The sequence below is a fragment of the Manacus candei genome, unplaced genomic scaffold, assembly GCF_025592945.1.
Source record: "Manacus candei isolate 608988 ecotype Guabito, Panama unplaced genomic scaffold, ASM2559294v1 h1tg000146l, whole genome shotgun sequence".
Classification (NCBI taxonomy): domain Eukaryota; kingdom Metazoa; phylum Chordata; class Aves; order Passeriformes; family Pipridae; genus Manacus; species Manacus candei.
Genome location: NW_026138194.1, coordinates 183,897 through 202,899, shown reverse-complemented (window position 1 = coordinate 202,899; position 19,003 = coordinate 183,897). Strand labels below are relative to the sequence as shown.

Genomic DNA, 19,003 nt, shown 5'->3' with positions numbered 1-19,003 from the left:
CTGATATCTTCCAGACACCCTGTTAATTTAAGGCTCATAAAGGCAGCTCCAGATGTGCACAGATGTTGTGTGGGGTTCTGCCCTGCTGTGCACCATCATTTGGCATCAGCAGTGCTCTCCTGCATTCCCAGCCTGCTCTCTGGAGGACACGTCACCAGCCAAGCAGCTGGACTGGAGAGGAGAACAGCAGTGCTTGGTGCTGATTAAGCAATAATGTAATTAATAGCCTCTTACCATCCTTACATTCCCAACAACGTCAGCGTGTCAGGAACTATTTACAGTGTAACTTACACAAATGTCACTTTGGTGCACTGAGCACTTCATATTTTGCAATTCTCTGCCACAGTAATAAAATCAGTCAGCCAGTCAGAAGGGAAACACACCCAGGAGATATCATTATTGATGGCACTGGGCCAGGCTTTGGATGATCTGTGTGGGAGGCACATCAGCAGAGAGAGGAGCTCATTCCTGCACTGAGATGCCCTCAGGTCTCTGCACGAGATGCCTTTGAATCCAGCTGGATGAAGGCTCAGTTCTCCAGTCAGCAAAGGGAGAACATTTGGAAGGGTTTGTCAATTATCTCCTCTTCAAGAGCTCACATTTAGCATCAAATCAGTGTGCTATCCAGGGCTTTGCACAATTTGGTTTTTAAGGACCTGAAATAATTTCACTTGTCTTGAAAAGACTGCTTCCTGCAGTAAAAGATCTTTCCTTCTGCTTCCTGTGTAACATCTGGACTCTGGTCACCTAAAGGCCCTTTTCCTCATGAGCTGGGGGTTCTGTACTGGTACTGAATCAATGGTTTTGATGCTCTGGTGCTTTGTTTTAAAGTCTGAGATTAGCAACTGGACATTTTGGCCTCCTTAATTGGCCATTTGCAAGGAGACCTGATCTCTGACATCACTGTCCAGGTTCATTGTGACCTTCCAGTACTTAAAGGGGACTTGGAAAAAAAGGGGGAGGGTGAGTTTTTACCTGGGCAGACATTAATAAGACAAAGGGGAATAGCTTTAAACTAAAAGAGGAGAGATTTAGATTGGATATTGGGAAGAAGTTCTTCCCTGGGAGGGTGGTGAGGCCCTGGCACAGGTTGCCCAGAGAAGCTGTGGCTGCCCCATCCTGGAAGTGTCCAAGGTCAGGTTGGTTGGGGCTTGGAGCAACCTGGGCTAGTGGAAGGTGTCCCTGCCCATGACAAGGGGGTGTAGATGATCTTTAAAGTCCCTTCCAACCCAAACCATTCTGTGATTCTGCATTTCATAGGAGTGTGAAGACACTTTACTACTGAAGGTGGCAAACCCTTATTGTTTTAAGGCAGAATACCCTGAAATATTATGAGAACTTTGAGCAGGACACAGCTCCCACTAAAAGCAGTGCAAAAATTCCTGGTGATTTCCATGGGAAATCCCAAATGGACTTTTTCTATCCTGTTTTCCCCTCTAATGAAAAGATAATTTGATTTCTTGTAAGTGTCACATTTAAACACGTTGTTTTGTTGGCATTGGTCTCTGCAGAGAGACCCTGCTCTGCAGCAGTGGTGACAAATCATTTGCTGCTGCTGTCCCTCTGCAAGATCCTAAACTTCTCCATGCAAGTCTGACACATCAGGATCCCCAGATATTTGTGAAGGTGTGTGAGACCCATTAATATGGGTCTTTATGCAAGCAAAGAATATGACAGTATTTGAAAATACTTTGCTGGGGTTTCAGACGTAACAGCAGCCATGGCAAATTCACATTTATCTCTTAAAAAGACAAAAACACAGAGGAAAAAGGAAAAAACCCCAGCACTTGAAGGATTAAATAGTGCATTGACTGCCTAGAGCATCAAGGGCCCTTTGAAGGTCTGGATAAAAATGCACATGCCCATCTGACAAACCTCGAAGGCAGTGGAATTACATGAGGGATGGAGTTGAATTTGGCCCTTCGTTTCCAGCTTTCTGCTGTCACATTCTGATTTCCAGGCAAATCTTGTACAGAACAGGGAAATGTGGAGCCTGTTTAAACTAATACAGGTGCCTGAGCTCCTGCAAGCCCTTGAGCTCTTGCAGAAAAGCTGATGAGCAGAAGGGGTTTCAGCAAGAAATCTTAAAGGGTTCAAATCAGCCAGAAGTGTCAGTCAAGTAGCCCCACAATGCTGGGAAATCAATGCTGGATTCTCCAAGAGGAGCGTGCAGGGAAAATGATGCCATTTGTTTGCAATTCTAATACAATGAATCAACAGATCCACTTGCAAAATGTTCCTAATGAAAATGTGCATAATGGACGTGCAGAAACCCAGAGGGAGAGAGAGAGAGGGGGGTGCTGAATTTAGGTTTAGCTGCTGAAATCTGAAAGTGAGATGGGTCTGACATCCATAAAATCAAGTCCTGGGAGAGCCTGGCAGCAAAAGATGTAAATTTTTGCCAGAAAAAAAGAAGTTTTGGTAAAGAAGCAGATGTTGTTATGTAGGGGTCAATTATTTAGTAAGAACAGCAAACATGGAACCATGATGTAAGGCTGGAATGGATTAAAAATCATCTGAAAACTGAGGTCTCCTAAAAGACAGCCCCAGCATTATTCCTCTATTTTCTTTTCCTGGTAAAAAAATCCAGCTTTTAGCACTGTTTGATCTTTGCTGTTGTTGGGTTTTGTTGGCTTCATTTTGGGCCTGGGGGGAGTAACTTCCATGGGAAGTGTGTACATATCAATTATTTATTGTCTTTTCCAGCGTAAGAGCTGGGGACTTTCTCAGGGAATGAGATGTCAGGTTCGAAACAAATGTAAACTTGTTCTGAGGGAAAAAAACCCCCAACATCTTTCAGGTCACAAAAACTAATGGACTGGTAGAACCTCCTGCTGCAGGACATATTCTGGATTTAAAAAAAAACAGCCACAAAAAACTTCAGCAAAGTTTTCAGCGGAGGTCCATTAACTGTGAAGTTTCTACACTTGGCTTGGGACGTCCCTCAGCCTAAAATGCTCAAAAAGAGTATTTTGGGTGCATATTGCTGTATTTTCACCCTTTTCCTCTACTCTTCCTTTGGCATCTGCTGTTGGCCATTGCCAGAGGCAGCTGTTTGTTCCCTGAACCTGTGACTTAGACCCAGCAAAACCTTTCCAACTGCCTAAAAATCCAAGGTTGTCTTCTCCCTCCTCAGTGAAGGTCTTAAAAATAGACAGCTGGCAACTTCTCCTCCAAAGGAATGGGACTGTCCGGGCTGTGTGACTGTAAGGAGTCTTTTTTAGGTTGGGGATGTATCTGAGTATGTTTTCAAGAGTGATGAGAGAGGAGATGCTGCATTCCTCCAGAATTAATCACTTTAATAAAGTTAAAATCTGAGCCAAAGCTGATGGAAGTCACTGGATTTGTCAGTCACTGAACAGGGCTGAATCCCAGTTTTTCAGTCCCCAAAGAGGGGTGTGGGCAGATTGTGTCAAGCTGTTGGCTTGGGAGGAGATTGTCACCTCTGGGTGAAAAATGGCAGGTTTTAATTATTTTCAAGTTATTAATTTTTTCAGTAATACCAAGGAGAAGCAAAATCCAAACCCTCCTCCTAAGTCAGAACAAAGCAATTAGAGTTCCATAGGAAAATAGGTGATGTATCCCTGTTGGGGATCTGAATAAAACTTTTATGAGCCAGGTGACCTCAAGGATTACCTGTGATTTGTGCTCTTTTTGGGAATAGTTCTATGGATGAGCAACAAGCTGGTTCTTCATAAATTTGGCCCAGAATATCTGCATTTTTGTTTTCTCAAGCATGCAAATTCGTATATTGTGACATTAAATATAGCTTGGGATGATAGGAATACTCTGCTTCCTTGGCACTGCAAAGTTCCATCAAAGAAGGGTAGGAAATTGGGTTCCCTGACCCTTTTTTCCTCCCTGGAATAACGCCTAGAAGAACAGGATTAATTTGTGTCAGGACAAGTTTCTGCTTCTGCTAATTATATTTTTTTCCCTTTAATTTTTTCCTCTTTCCCCTTTATTAGGTTTTTTCCCCTTTCTCTCCCTCTCCCACTGCTTTTTGCTTCTTCCATTTTCTCCTTCCCCTGATGCTTCCCTAAAGGCACAAAACAAAAATGTTTCCAGCTTACATGTTTTGGATATAAGGTTTGAAAGGACAACAGAGACAGGCTCCATGACAAAGAGCATATGGATAAAACCCACGGAGGGTGGAAATAAACAACTCAGGAAGATAAACTCTTGCATATCAAGGGAATCTTGATCTCCACTTGTTTGATACTTCAGCTTCTTATCTTGTCCTCTTATGATTTCCTCTGCTTCCACTCACTGGAACCAAAAAGCCCATGGAAGGAGCTCTGATTTACAGTCATAAAGGTTGGAAAAGACCTCAAAGATCAAGTCCAAGCTTTGATGGACCTTTAGATTTAGGGCTAAAGTAAGCTGAAGTCATAGTAAGAAGCAGATTTTATTGTCTACACTGAAATTTATGCTATTCCAGGTGCCTGGTGATCCTTATTATTTGGACTGAGACAGGTTTAATAACACACAGAGTTGTCTTTCATCTTCACACAGTTGCTTTAACTGTTGGGGTCAGTTTTAGGACCAGTCCAACCCTCTGTGCCATCAGAAGCCTGAGGAAGCTTCATTTTCCCAGCTGCCAGTAAGTGTGTGTTGTAAGGAAAAGTTTTGAGGGAATTTTAAGCTTTGTGCTTCAGGTTGGAGACAGGTCTTAGATCATTAATTTCCACAGGGGAATTTTTTTATGTGATTCACAGTGAAGGTTTTGTTCCCTCTTCTGAAATGCTTTGTATGGCTTGGGGTGGACACCACATGAGACTAATCCAAGGTTTCACTGTTATTTTAGAGTATCATGGGGATGAACCACTTCCATGTGTCCAGTGCAGGTCTGGTAAAGCATCTTCTAAGCCCCAGTATCCTAATTGTCTTCAGGGTTTGCCTAAATTTTTCATGAGAGGTGGATGTGGTCTCTCAGGATCCTTAGGAGCTGGAGGTGGCTGCTATCTCCTGGGAAGATGGACAAGGGAACTGTCCTCCCCTTTATTCTTCATGCTTCCTTGTGTCATCCCTGGGAGCAGAAAGGAGACCTGCTACCCAGGGAGGAGGAAAGCAGGGTCAGGTGACTGACTTTAGGATTGTCTGGAGGGAAACTGGAAAGGCAGGGATACGCTGATGGCAATTAATTGTCTCCATCACACAGGTTTCAGAGAGCACCTGCAAAATAGATGGGCTGAAGCTGAATCCAGTGCTGGCTATTTTCAAGATAATAAAGCCCTTGGCTATCTCATGGGTTTATATGAAGGGTAAACACTACACTGAGCTATTTGACAGCAGGACCTGGGTGTTGTTATCACCTCTTGTCCTCCCTCCCCTTTAAATTTCCATTTTTATTTAAAGCTATTTTCTCTCCTCCCAGTAGATAAAAAACCTGGAGTTATCTCCAAGGTTATCACTGGCTGTCTCTTTCCAAGGTCTGTAACACAGGTTATTGGGGGAAAGTCAAGCAGCAGGGAGAATGTGAAGGAAGCTCAGAGCAGGCAACAAACAGATCTGTGTGAGAGGAGAGTTATGAGGCCTCCAGAAACCATGAGATGGAGCCTTGACTTTGGAGTTACAGACAGGAACAAATAAAGAAGGCTCCCTCTTGAATCAAATCTTTTTTGCTCTTTCAGAAAAAGCCAAGCCATATCAGCCTTAGGAGAAAGGGACAGTGCAGGCTGTGGTAAATACTCAAGATGTGAGGAGGCCACGGGGAGAAGGAAGAGCTGCAGATAACTTCCTTCCTATCAGCACTTGATGAAAATTCATTACTGATGTCTCTGCTTGAGTCTGGACTTGGAGGGGTAGAGTCTGCCCTATCACAGCTCCCTCCTGGCTGGGTTACATGGCAGGTGAATAATCTCTTTCAAACAGTTGCTTTTATTCACGGGGATTGAAGCTTCCTTTTGAAACATCAAATCCCACGCTGGAATTACGGGGGGTGTACACAGGAGAAATCAGCCTTTCTGTCGCTGCTGAATTGTTCAGAACAGGGGGGGAAAAAAAGCTCCCAGGAGCAGTTCAACTTTTGTGGAGGTTTGATAAAACCATCCCTGCTTCTTGTTGGTTTTTATTTTCTTTTAATGCTCTTCAGCTGCATCTGTAATAAAGGGAAAGGATTTCCACGGGCTGCTGGTGGGTTCTGCTGAGGGTGGCTTTGTGCTCCATGCCATTCCCCCTCTCCTCTGATGTTCCATATGCTTTTCCTTTCTTTTATTTTAATTTTTTTTTCCTCCAAAAATCATAAACATGATGATTTTTCATGAGCACGGAAAAGCCAATAACTCAGAAGCACTTCCAAAGCCCCAGATCTTGTTTGAGCCTCTTATTTGCACAAACAAGGGACAGTCAGCAACCGGCCACGGAGGAGAGATTTGATTGATTCCATTGCAGGGAGTTGTGGTGGGTTTGGGGTTTATTTTTTTTTTTATTTTATTTTGGTTTCTTTCTGTTTGTTTTTAAAGTGGAATTACTTCTTCCATTCTCCCAGAACTGTTACATTAAACTCACCTTCCACAGGTGTAACCGTTTTCCGATTCAGTTGATGATCTCTCATCTTTAAGGGAAATTATTGTCCTCCACCGTGGTATAAATTGCATGTCAGAGCCTTTTTAGGCAGTTTCAGGCTGGTTAGTTCAGAGACAGCACTGCAAAAGGAAGGCAAATTGGGTTTTATTGGGGGACAACTTTCTTTCTTCCCCCAGTTGGCCGTGGTGTATCATAATGTAATTTCCTCTGCAGAGTCGAGTTTACCTGCTTTGACAGGCCCAGGCAAATGTAATATCCCACCAGGATCCAAGGCAGCTTTCCTGTGTTATTCACTCTTATTTACTTATTTATTCTATTTTGAAGTGAAGGTGGCTCTGACTTAATACAAAACCCACACTGAGCTCCCTGTGCTGTGTGATTGTGGAGGATTTATTCCTGTTGGGTAGAGAAAGGAGCACCAGTCCATGGCAACATCCAAGACTTTCATGTGTTGCAGTTTGTATATTCAGAAATTATTCCCTCCTTTCACTCTTTTCAGTAATTCTTCCTTTGTGTGGGACTGGAATAACCCTGGGAAGAGGGTTTGCTCTGGCTCTGACTGTGCTCCCACCTTGCACTTGGAGACAGACCTTGCTCCTGGGAGCAGATGAGATGACATGAGGGTTGTGTGAGGTCCCAGACCTCCACCTGGATCACACAGAGCTGAGATCCCAAGCTAGGACTTTTCCACTGGGAGGTGGGAAGGGCAGAGAATAGAAAGTCACAGAGCTGCACTTGTCCATAGCTTGCCAGTGGAGATTCAGGGCTGGGAGAACAGAAAAGGGGCACATGTTTGTCATGAATGATTCATAGATTCAGATGGAAAACATTCCTCTGCCTGTTTTCTCCAGCTAGTTTCCTTCAAGGGGAAAACAGGGCCAGTCCTAAAACTAATCTACCACATCCTCAGGTATCCTGGTCTCTTTTTGCCCAAACTGGCTCCAGTTTAGGGGGTTCATAACCTGCTTTTGTGTCTTTTTACATTTCCCAATGCTGACAACACAAGTGTCCATGAAGACTTGAAAAGTCCATCAATTCTGGAGTAGTGCTGAAAAGTGGATATGGGCAGATATCAGGGTTCAGATTTCAACCCCTGGACGCAAACATGAACAAAGCCTGAAAATTAAATATTTTGGGATGATAAGGAGCTTACAGCTTGTAGGTAACTGTATCTTTTAAATAATAATTTATGCCTGTGCTTCCACTGCTGTATTTTTTACCCTTTTTTTTGTTGTTTCTCTCCCTCTCAGCTGCAATATCTTACTGGGGGTGGAATGATACCTGAATTCAAAGGCAAACAGATAACTGGAGATGGAATATTACCCAGCCTCATGTGGCTGAATGAATCCGGGAATTCATCTGTGTGGCTGCAGGACACATAATATTTCCTCTGGGCATCTAAATCTCCACTTCTTACCATCTGACAAAAATCAAGCCAGGACCTTTAGTCTCCACCTTGGAGACCAGAAGGTTTCCAATAAGGCCCATGGTGCAGGGAAATATGAGGAATGCTGGATCTTCCAGAGCAGGGTGTGGGATCTATGTGACAACACATTGGACAAGCTGTGATGATTTCGGGTTTTTATGTGTGCCATTGGCAGCAAATTGTTCTGAAACCTTGGTCAAGTCCCTTGATTTGATGTTTGGGTTCATCTTTTTAGGAAGTGAGGCAGTTCTGTAACATGCATGTCACAAAGAGGGAATGTTGAGCTCTTCAGGGTGGAATAAGAAGTCTATACTGAAGGCATGGCTTTTTAACACTGACTAACAATATTTTGGGGATTTTTTGCTTGTTTTGGACTGGATTTTTTTTTTTTCCTCTTATGAATGTTCTAGTCTAACCTTGCTGATGCAATCTAACCCAGTAACCTAAAACCTTGTACCTGTGCATGTACTCTGTGCAATGCTGGAATCATGATGCCTGAACATTAATCCCCAGCTGGTGGGCAGCATGGATTAGCACGCTGGGGGACATTTATTCCCTTCTCCTGCTTGCCTTGTGCATGGAACTGTAGAAAAACCCCACACCACTCAGGATTTTGTAACATATTTTCCTCTATTCCCAGAAGTTCCTGCTTAGATGGAGGTTTTCTCAGTCAGGCACCACTTCCAACAGTGTGCAGTGCCTGGCACAACGGGACCCTGCTCTTGGTTGTGACCTCTAAATGTTGCCATAATAATAATAATAGTATGTGGCTTTTGGCACGTCCCCTATTAATCACAGCAGCTGTCAGGCAAAGCATTAGATGGGAATAGCTCCCTGCAAGAAAAAACAAATACAACAACACCCTGTGGCTTGTGGAGCATGAATCCACACTCTGGAGGGTGCCAGAGAAGGAAGGAAGGGCTAAGCTGTGACATTTCACTCAAATTTGTTAACCTTGGCTGGTGTTCAGATGCTCAGCCGAGGAGGCTGCGAGGGGGTCTCTGGAGACATCAAGCTTTGTTAAATATTTACAGTGAGCAGAAGCTGAAGTGAAGGTGCACAGAGGCACCAGGGACACAGTTTGCCATGGGGAAGAGGAATTCCTGGGGAGAGGCTGGGATGGTTTTATGTGCTGCTACCGTGTTTAATGCCTGCAGTGGATTTTTCTTCCCCAAATCTGCCTTTGGAAGCCGTGCAGACCTTGAGCATTCTGGATGCCCTGAGGCAGGAGCTTCATGGTTTGACAGCAAAGAATTTGCCCATCATTTTAGGGCAAATCAGGTCCACTGGGTGATCCCTGCTGGAAAAAGCAGAGAACTCTGTCAGGTATTTCATCCCAAACCCACGAAATTCAGGCTGTGGTTGGTCCAACGTGACAGACCACTTATTTATGTGCTCTGTCGTAGACTCTTGTGTTCCAAATTCACTCTCCAGAGGCAGTCCCTGAAAATTGCTCCGTGTTTATGCCTGAAAAAATTCCCGGGTGCTAAACTGGTCCGTCTGCAGAAAGCAAACTGGTCCATTGGAACATCTGCAGAGAGCAAACCCAAACAAAATGAGATTACTGTCAATTTGTGTTTATTTGAATTACTGGATAAGTCCTAGTCATGGATCAGGGCTAAACATGTACAAATAATTGATTTTAGGTTCAGTGGCTCAAAGCAAAAACACATGGAAAATGTTTTGGTTGACCTAAAACACTTTTTCCCCCCAGTTTTCTGTTAAAATAAAGGCATTTAAGGAAGCAGCAAGAGAATGCACAGCTTTAACACAGGGCCCTCTTCAATATCTGAAGCTCAATGAAATATTTTCTTCCTCCCTTTGATATTTTCTAATTTTCGTCATTTAAAAAAATCGATTGAAAATACCTTCTGCAATAAAACATCAACAACTTTAAGACTGAAATTTTAGAAAGAAACTTCTCAAACTTATCAAAAACGTTGAGAAGTATTTTGCTGTGGTTAATGCTTGCCTTGTGTTGATTGATGACAAGTCAACATCTCTGTCCAATTTTAATCCAGACCCCAAAGTGACAGATGCTGTATAAAGAGTGAGCATGAGGATTTTTTAACAGAGATTTGTGACACTTTCTGCTTGAGGAATTTTTTGCAGAGCTGCTCCAGATCCGAGGCCAAGGGCACTGGGGAATTTTGATCACTTGGGTTTGTACTGTTTAAACTTGCCCTGAGAAACCCTGGGGGAATGGAGGTGAACTTGAGCTGGAAGGTGATTTAAGCCATCTAAACCAGATCTATTGTTCTGGAGTTGAACCAGAGCTGAATTTCCACTTTTTCTTCTCGGACTCCTGGGAAATAACATCATCACAAACCACATGAAAGCCACCGTGAGGTATCACCGTGTGATTCGGCACCTTGCAGGCTCCAGGTAGGAAAGAGCAAGCTGGGTTTGAATTAGGCCAGTGGAAATAACCAAAACCAAGATCTCCAGTGTCCACTGGTGAAGATTGAACTGTTCACCTCCTCCATGACACACTCACCATGTGGTGCCACCACAGCAGCTTCCTCCGGACCTTTCCCACCCCTCCTTCCTCCACTGTGTGTGTTGAGCCTGAAGGCACCTCATGGCTTTTGGGGCAGCTTTGCAAGCCACCACAGCCTAAACTTGCTGACAGCAGGTCGAAGAGGCTGGGAAGCTGCTTGGATGGAGAATTTCCAGAAGGAGAAATCAGATTAAGGATGGTTGCACCCACAGCACTTCCCTGCACCCCATCCGTGGCACGGGATAGGGATTACATGCAGCTACTGAAACCTCATGGAAAAAAATAATCACCATCATTTCCCAAAGGTGTTCCCTGCCCCTGGGAGCGTGTGGCCCCACCCATCCCAGTGCAGATCCATGGGAGGGAAGTACAGACCCCAGCAGAGTTTATTGGTGAATGCTACCACTGATTAAAACAGGCTTGAGTTGCTGGAGGAACAAGAGGTTGCCATGGAAACAGTCTCTTGATGTGTCCAGGTTTTGAAACCATTTTTCCCTCCTCTCCCGCCCTCAAAGCTTCTTTTTCTGCTGTTGTTTTGTTGGAGATTTGCTCTCCTGGGGTGAGGTGGTGCAGATGGGCTCCTGGGACCAGGAAGGCACTGAGAGAAGCTGCTCATCTCAGAGAGGGTTAGACTGGGAGACCCTCTCAGGTGCAGCAAAGCTTGTAGGGATCCTGGTGAAATGGGGTCTGATGGACCCTGGAGGGTCACAATGTTGGCAGGGTGCTGGTCACCAGAGGGAGTGATGGAAAATACCCCAACCAAACCCTTCCCCCAAAGCCATCCCTCTGGGATGCTCTTGGCATCTTAGCTCTTCACCAGGGGAGTCCTTCCCTGGGGTGTTCATCTAAGCTAATGACACCTCTCCATCACCTCACTGCTCTTGAGAATGGTGGCAATGATGGGAAGGCATCTTGTGAACAATGGGAAATCAAACCAGTGCCACAAGGAGCACTTCTGAGACAAAAGAGGACTCCCTCCTCCTCCCCTACCCTTCCCTGGGCTCCTCACCTTGGGGGAAGAGCTTTCATTTGAGGAGAATTTTCCTTAGCTCGTGTTTCAGACAATGAATTTTTATTTTTACCAACCTCCTGCTTTGTCTGGGTTTGTGTTCTCTTTTAAATCACAGAAGCATATTCATAAACACTGGCTCCTCCCTGTGTGTTTTTTCTTTTGTCCCCTCCCTGGGATTTCCCCTGGCTCTTTCCAAGCCTATCCCGAGTTCTTCAAATTCTGTGTGTGAAACCCCTCCCTGCAAGAGCTTGAGAGTGTTATTGCACCCAGAGTGGGCCTGGGCAACCCTAAATATGGGGTGGCCAGTCAATCCTCTTCTAAAGATCTTCCTTCTCACTCTCTGCAGTTCCCTGACAGGAGATTGGAGCCAGGCAGGCTCTGCTCCCAGGGAACAAGAGACAGGGCAAGAGGAACTGGCCTCAGGTTGTGTCAGGGAAGATTTAGGTTGAATATTGAGAAAAATGTCTTTACTGAAAGGGTGGTCAGACATTGGAAGGGGCTGCCCAGTGCAGGGGCAAAGTCCCCGTCCCTGGAGGGATTTAAAAGCCCTGTGGATGTGGCACTTGGGGATGTGGGTTAGTGGTGGATTTGGCACTGCTGCAAGAACAGTTGGACTCAATGACTTTAGAAGTCATTTCCAACCTAAATGATACCATGATTCTATGAAATCTGAGTAACCTTCCACAGACTTGCTAATATGTATGGAAACACAATTTTACCCAGCATCTTGTGTCCCAGTCCAGACTTCCCCAGCGGGACTGGTCCCCTCCCAGTTAAGCAAAGTGCAATCCCTGTCTATTTATGGTTGTATGCTGCATATTTATGGTTGAGAATCGTGTCCTCAAGAAACACAGACCCACCTAAGTGAGCTGCCCTGGCCTCCCTTGGGCTTCACAGAATCACAGAATAGTTTGGGCTGGAAGGGACCCTGAAGATCATCTTGTCCCAACCCCCTGCCATGGGCAGGGACACCTTCCACTAGAACCTTCCACAGGCAATGCTGAGCCATCAGTATGTCCAGATGTGTCTGTCCCTACCTTGGATCTGAGCTGCTCTCCAAAAGTGTTTCTCCATCTCATGTATCTGCCTGATGCAGCAGGTGACTAGTTTCCTAAGATTATTTCCTGAATTCCTTAACTTTATATGATAAGAATCCAGGTCTGAATACTCACTGTGATGGTGAATCTCAGATGAGTTAATTTGGAAATATCTGTGTCGCTCATCTGTGTAATTCCCCAAGGTTGGGTTGCACTCTCTGATTTATTTTAAATGATAGAAAATGGGGATTTTTGTACAAAGATCACTTAATGCTCCACCTGCACAGCAAGACCTGGTAAGTGGGGAACACAGAAGGCCACCAGCCAAACTGGAGAAGGAACCTCCAAGAAGCCCCTTCTCCAGCCTTTTTGCTCCAAGCTTCTATGAAAGCCTGTACATCCACATGTTGTGTGTTATTTCCCTGATTTTCAGATTTCAAGCTCTCCTGCAAAGCTTGGACAGTTTCTCTCTTTCATGGCATCTTAAAAGGGACCAGAGAAGCCCTAGAGTCCTTCTGCAGGAACGTCTCAATCAAAGGTGTCATGAAAGGGGTTTAATTTCAAAAGCTCAGAATTACACCTCGATCAGGAAGGACGTGGCAATGGTGGATTTGCTGAGCTCAGGAGGTTAAAGAATGAAGGGGAATTCACAGTTAACATCTGTGACACACTGAGTCAGGATGAGAGAGCATCCGTAGTCAGAGCAAGAATCAAAGGCATTTCCCAGATCCCCTGCTTTTGGGAGGCTTTTAATTACTCTGATGTTTGTTAAGAGTCGCTTGCGGCCAAATGAGTGGATTCTTAAATTCGAAGATGCTTCTTTGCTCCCAGAAATAACTCCTGAGCAGCAAATCAACCCTGGCATGGATGGCAAGGAGGATGCAGTGAGCTCAGAGCTGCTCTGAAGCCAGATCAAATATCAGTTCACATAGCAGTCCCTGCCTCCATCCCCACAAGGATGATGACAGGAGAATTGCTTTGAAATCCTCTGAAGAAAAGCATTCAAGACAGTGCTCTCCTGGGAAAACGTCTCCTTTCCTGGCATTATATTCTCTGGTAGCTCCAGTGTAAGAGCTGGCAGGTGGCGAACCTGTTGTAGGGAGGGGGATGAGGCAATTGGATAGGTGAAATTAGGCAGGTGTTTAGCAAGGCAAACAGCAGCCACTCGGCGCTGGCTTTCCTGGCTTCACCTCCCAGCCACCTGGAGAAACCTGGACTCCGGTGTCACAGCGGGGAATTTGGGAAAAATACTGAAATAATGGGTGGCCTAGGCCACACAGGTGAAATGTCAAGCAGGACTTGGATGGCAGGGGTAGAGGACAGCTCTGAGTTAGGTTCACAACCAGATTTTGGCTCCTTTCAGCAAGGAGATCTCCTTAGAGGGACAGGGTTTGGGAGGGGAGTGCTCACAGGGGTGGGGGTTTGGGAGGGTGCCCCTACTGTGGGCACAGCTTTGTTCCAGCACGTGGAGCTGCTCTCAGTGTCTTGCTTGCAGTTCATGATCTTCCTGCTGGCACATCAGAGCCTCCCTTAGCTGGGGACTATTGCATAAGAGCCACTGGGGACCTCGAGAGCAGATTAATTCCTTGAGCATCTTCCTTCTTGCCGATGGTGAAGTCTGTTGCTCAGATGAGATCCAGGGAGACAGCTGGGCAGGGCTGAGGCTGAAACCTCCCCCAGACAGATAAGGCACGGGAGAAAGAAAGATTTTCCTCTCTCCCGACTGTCTTTTTGGGTGAAACCCTTTTCTGTGTCCAACTGCAGAGGGGACCTGTCTCCCAGTGATGATGATGATGGCAAGACAGTCAAGTTAAGGCAAAGACAGAGTGTGATTAAGTCCCTCTCTCCTTCCCTCAGGCAGAGCTCAGCCTGGGAAAATGCTTTGGATGTGGTGGCCTGTAATTATGTAATTCTTCCTCGTTATCTTTTCTAATTGTTCTCAGTGCTGTTTCCTAAACTGATTGGAAACAATGGCAGATGGGGGTGAAGTGGGAGGCAGACGTGAGCATGGCAGGCTGCCAGCATAGTACAAATCTCCAGAAAGGGAGAGAGAAAAAGCAAGGATAATGAGAAAAAAAGAGAAAAAAAAAAGAAAAGAATAAATCCACGGTGGAGACTTGGATGCCAGGACCTGAACCGAGGGGACACCTGAACTGCTGCCAGGCTGGGAGGTGCTGGCAGGGGATGTCTCATTCAGGCTCATGAATATGCGATTATCTGGGTTACACTGAAGAAACAAGCCTTCCCCTATCCCTGCACACCTCTCCTTCCTGGGAGCTTTGCTGTTTTCCTCCTTCCCAGCACTCCAATGACGCAGGTTGAACCCTCCCGGGGGTGGGAGGGGGGGGGGACTTTGCCCATCGCCGGGAGACTCTGTGGGCTTCTCCCTCCGGCACTGAGTTGTTTGTTTGCTCGTGTGCGTGTGAGAAATTAAAGGAAAAAAGGAGGGAATTTTGGCTTGGTGCATCTGGGGGCGAGCGCAGGGCAGAAGGAGGGGCCTGGGGGAGGGAGGGATTGCAAAGAGGTTTCTTCATATTTGGCAGCTGGTTTCAGGGGAGCCGTGGGGTGCAGCTCCAGAGAAACCAGTTGTTGTTATGTTGGCTCTCGTTTTCTCTGCTGTTCATCCCTCACCGCACTCTCCACGTGTCGGTGAGGGTTTTTTGCAGTGATGTACATCACAGAGGTATTTGGGGATCCAGCAGAGACCTGGTCTAATATCCCTCTGTTCTTTCACTGACATTCCTCTTTTGCAGCACAGTGGGAAGCGAGGATGTAGGACTGCTGCTATTAGTTTTGTCTAGAGAAGGCCAAAACAAGCCCTGATCTTCCAGGTGTAACCTCTGAGCATCAGTTTCTCGTGGCAGGGGGAGAGAGCAGAGTCCTGTGGGGGGACAGGGCATCCCACAGAGCAACATCACCACCCCTGTGATGTGCAGGGCTCACTTATGGGATGAGGTGGGATCTTTTCTACAGAAAGCAGACACTGTCCACCCATATGGGATCAGCTGCAGGCACTGGAGGAGGCTTTGTGTCACCTCTGGATGCTGGTGCTGACTTGCCTTCCTCATCCCTATCTCTGGGTGCTCAGTCTCTGCCCCCGTGTCCTGACAGTGCTGTCAGCTGGGAGCTTGAGGAGCTGCTGACCAAGCAGGGGCAGTCAAGAGAGGGAAAAAGGAATTTATCAGAGCTGTCCTCTCCTCCTACAAACCCAGAGCTGTTCTATTTTACCACCCCCTCTGACTTCTCCACGTGCTGCTGCCAGCTCTGTCCCAGCTGGCCTGGCCTCTCTGTCTACTGTGCAGGGCTCTGTGGGATGGAGAGGAGAAATGCTGCCTGAGGTTTGCCCTCAGCGTTGGATTGGAGGTTTCCTTACTGCTGTGGGGTCAGGGAGATGGGGCTGTAAGGAGCAGGAGCTGGAGGCTGCAGGTGGGGTGGTTCACCTCTGGCTTGCACTGGAATTTGAAGATTTTGAGCTGTGGTGATCTCCAGCCACCTCTGGGCAGGGGTGGATAAGAAATAACCAGAGGGAAGACAACAGCCCAAAGGAGCAGCTGGAGAGATGAAAGACAGAAGGGAGTAGGGAATGGTGTGATGGGTGGTTTGGATAGGCCCTGGCACAGTCCTCTCTGGCCTTATCTCCTGTAATCTCTGCAACTCTGCTGGTACCAGGGGTGAGGGAATGGCAAATGCCTGGTCCTGTGGGTGTGGGATTTGCTTTTGTGTGAACGTGAGGGCAGCTCAGTTTTGCCCAAGGCTGAAGAAGTTCCCATTGCTGTCTCCTGAGTGTATCCCGGACTTGTTCAGTGCTGACAGACACACAACTGGATGGTTGGCAGATATTTTCCCTAGCAGTGGTTCTTGTTGTTGGCTGCATAAATACATCAACTTCTTCCTTTTGCTCAGTTGACTTTTTGCCTCAGAAGTTCCCATGATGATACAGCGCAGCGAAAAAGCAGTTCCTTCTGTCAGCTTCATATTTCCCCCATTTTAAATTCCATTTTTCTTGCGGAATTGTCCTTTTTCTTGTGTTATGAGGCAGAAAGAACAAAAGATCCCTCTATCATTTTCTAATACACCTTTATCATCCCTTCACATTCATCTCCTCTCTGAAATGTACAGTCTGAGAGCTCTCGCCAATCCCTCTTCATGAGCAAATGTTTGCCATGACCTTGATCAGTCTTGCCACAGCTCTCTGGAGTATATTTAGGGTAGGCTATTGCTTTTTTGGGATGGGTGGCAATTCTACCCATCTCAAAATACACAGTGACATGTCCATGGTGCTGCAGACAGAAAGCCCCATCTCAGACAAACAGGGGAGACCACCCAACACTGGACTGCACAAGAGCATCCTCAAAGGAGTCTTTGGTGGATGTTCTACTAGAAAATCTGATATTATGAGGGCTTTTTTTCCCCACTAAGCCAAGACCTGAACAGCACCTGGCACTGGGGTGCAGAGGCTGCTGTCAGGATGAGGATATTGGAATAAAACTCACTCTAATGGGGAGGAAATCTCAGTTCCTTCCCAGCTGCAAACACTGTCTCCAGACTTCAGGAAGAGGCAAATTATTTCCCTCTCCAATTCCAGGATTGATTTATTTATTTATTTCTCTCTCTCTCTGTGTGTGTGTGTGTGAGGTGTGTATTTACTTTGCTTTCCCTACACATTTGCATGACTTTCTTCTGCAGAGCACAATCCCAGGACTGGCTGTTGGGAAATACAATCAGAGCAACTCATGTTATTTAAGTGTGTTTCACGCAGTTGTTTTTCATCTGTTATTAGTGCTCTTTATTTTTTTTTGCCCTTTCCCTTTCTCCTCCTTTCTTTCTCAGACTAGAACAAATACAGTGAGACTGGCAGAAAATTGGCAAGCTTCAACGCTCCAGAGGCAGTGTTTTTTTTTTCTAAGTAGCTTAATGGAGTCTATATTTTTTTATTGTTTTCTTAGCCTGTAGGTTGTTCAAGTGTTTAAAATGAGAGAGAGAGAATTCAACAAGCCCTCTCCCTTTCCCCACTTAGCAGCTTATTTCAGGAAGTCCATGGACCTACAAGAACCCTTCAGAGTCACCCATATTTCAGAAGGGTGCTGAATTGGCCACAGCCATTAATGAATGAGGTTGAATTATCCTCCAGGCTCAGTCTCAGATAAAAATATTTATACAGAAACCTGTTTACCTACATCAACGCTTATATTTGGGCACCCTTGCACCACTCCTGCTGTCCCTCCATCCTCCTTCTTGTTTTTTGCCTGGGATATTCTATGTCTTCCAGTTAAAGCTCTTCCAGGTCCTTCATCCCCTGGGTCTTTGCAGACCTTGTTTCCTTCCAGCAGCAGTAAAGCTGATTTCTCCTCCTGGCCTCAGGTCGTGCCAGAAGAGGTTGGATGTTGGGGAAAAAATTCCTCACCAAAAGTGTTGTCCAGCCCTGGCACAGCTGCCCAGGGCAGTGGTGGAGTCCCCATTCCTGGAGGGATTTAAAAGCTGTGTGTAGATGTGGCACCTGGGGACATGGGTTAGTGGTGGCCTTGGCAGTGCTGGGAGAACAATTAGACTTGATGATCTTGGAGGTTTTTGCAAACTAAATAATTCTGTGATTCATCTTGTCTGGATTCACTGTCTGTGAGGGAGTGCTCAGGTGACAAAGTGGTCTCTGTCCTGGACTCACAGCCCCTCAAGTCATGGTCTCCTCAGGTTTCCTGAGCTGAGGCATCAAATGGAACTCATGGGTGCTGCAGGAAGGTGTTAATGAGATGATACTTGTGCCTTCTCTGCTTCAGTGCAGCAAAAGGAGGCTGTGGAGGACACAGGGGGAACCAGTCCTTGGTTGTGAGAAAGATCAGTGTCTTGACTTCTGCTCATAAAAAAAAACAAAACAGAGTCATTTTCTTCAGAGCTGGGAAATCCCAGCTCCTCTCTTCCAGCCAATTCCTCGGTAGGACCTTGCTTTTCTTCTGTTTACCTGGATTCCCCAGCTGTCTGTGGATTTGCAACTCATTTTACACAGTACAAATCCTAAGTTTTCTTTCTTTTCAGGGGCAATGTTTTTATTTGCTTGCTTGCTTTAATGCCTTTCTCTTTGGGGAGCCTGAGTCAACACGCTATTTTTTTGTGATGAATAAGCTTTGCTGGCTCAGTTTGTCCTTGTGAAAGGTTCTAACAACCTGCCAAACACTCTCTTCTCTGCTTCTGTGACTCCAGCCTCACTGCTAGTGGTCCTACAACCTTTATAGGTTGCTCTCAACTCCATCCTGCAAATCCATGTGGGGATTCCTTAGCCAGGAGTGACTCCCATTTTCTACATCTCTCCTACCATGACATTGAAACTGCTGGAAAATGGACTTCAACTTTTAAAATGAGCATTCAGAGCTGTCTGTAGGTGTAAGCTAATGAGGCAATACATTCTCCAGGGGTTGTCATTTAGTCCTACTCCTTGCTGGGGCTCCTGCTGATCCAAAATTCAAAGCAGAGGATGAAGCTTTTCTGGTATGAGCTTCCCCATGCTC

The 19,003-nt window shown here is 45.9% G+C and overlaps 1 protein-coding gene across 4 annotated transcripts in view; it reads left to right on the top strand.

The window, feature by feature from the left end:
• The window catches only part of LOC127462929 (plexin-A4-like), a 221,722-nt gene that overhangs the window by 83,570 nt on the left and 119,149 nt on the right, over positions 1-19,003 (top strand). For 3 of the 4 annotated variants that reach the window (XM_051771858.1, XM_051771859.1, XM_051771860.1), the window contains exon 4: positions 7,779-7,958. The exons of the other annotated variant lie outside the window; for it this stretch is intronic. In XM_051771858.1, the coding sequence (XP_051627818.1) occupies positions 7,779-7,910 (132 nt within the window). In that variant the 3' untranslated portion in view covers positions 7,911-7,958. Of the gene's footprint in view, positions 1-7,778; positions 7,959-19,003 lie in introns of those variants that run through there. 4 annotated transcript variants of the gene reach the window in all.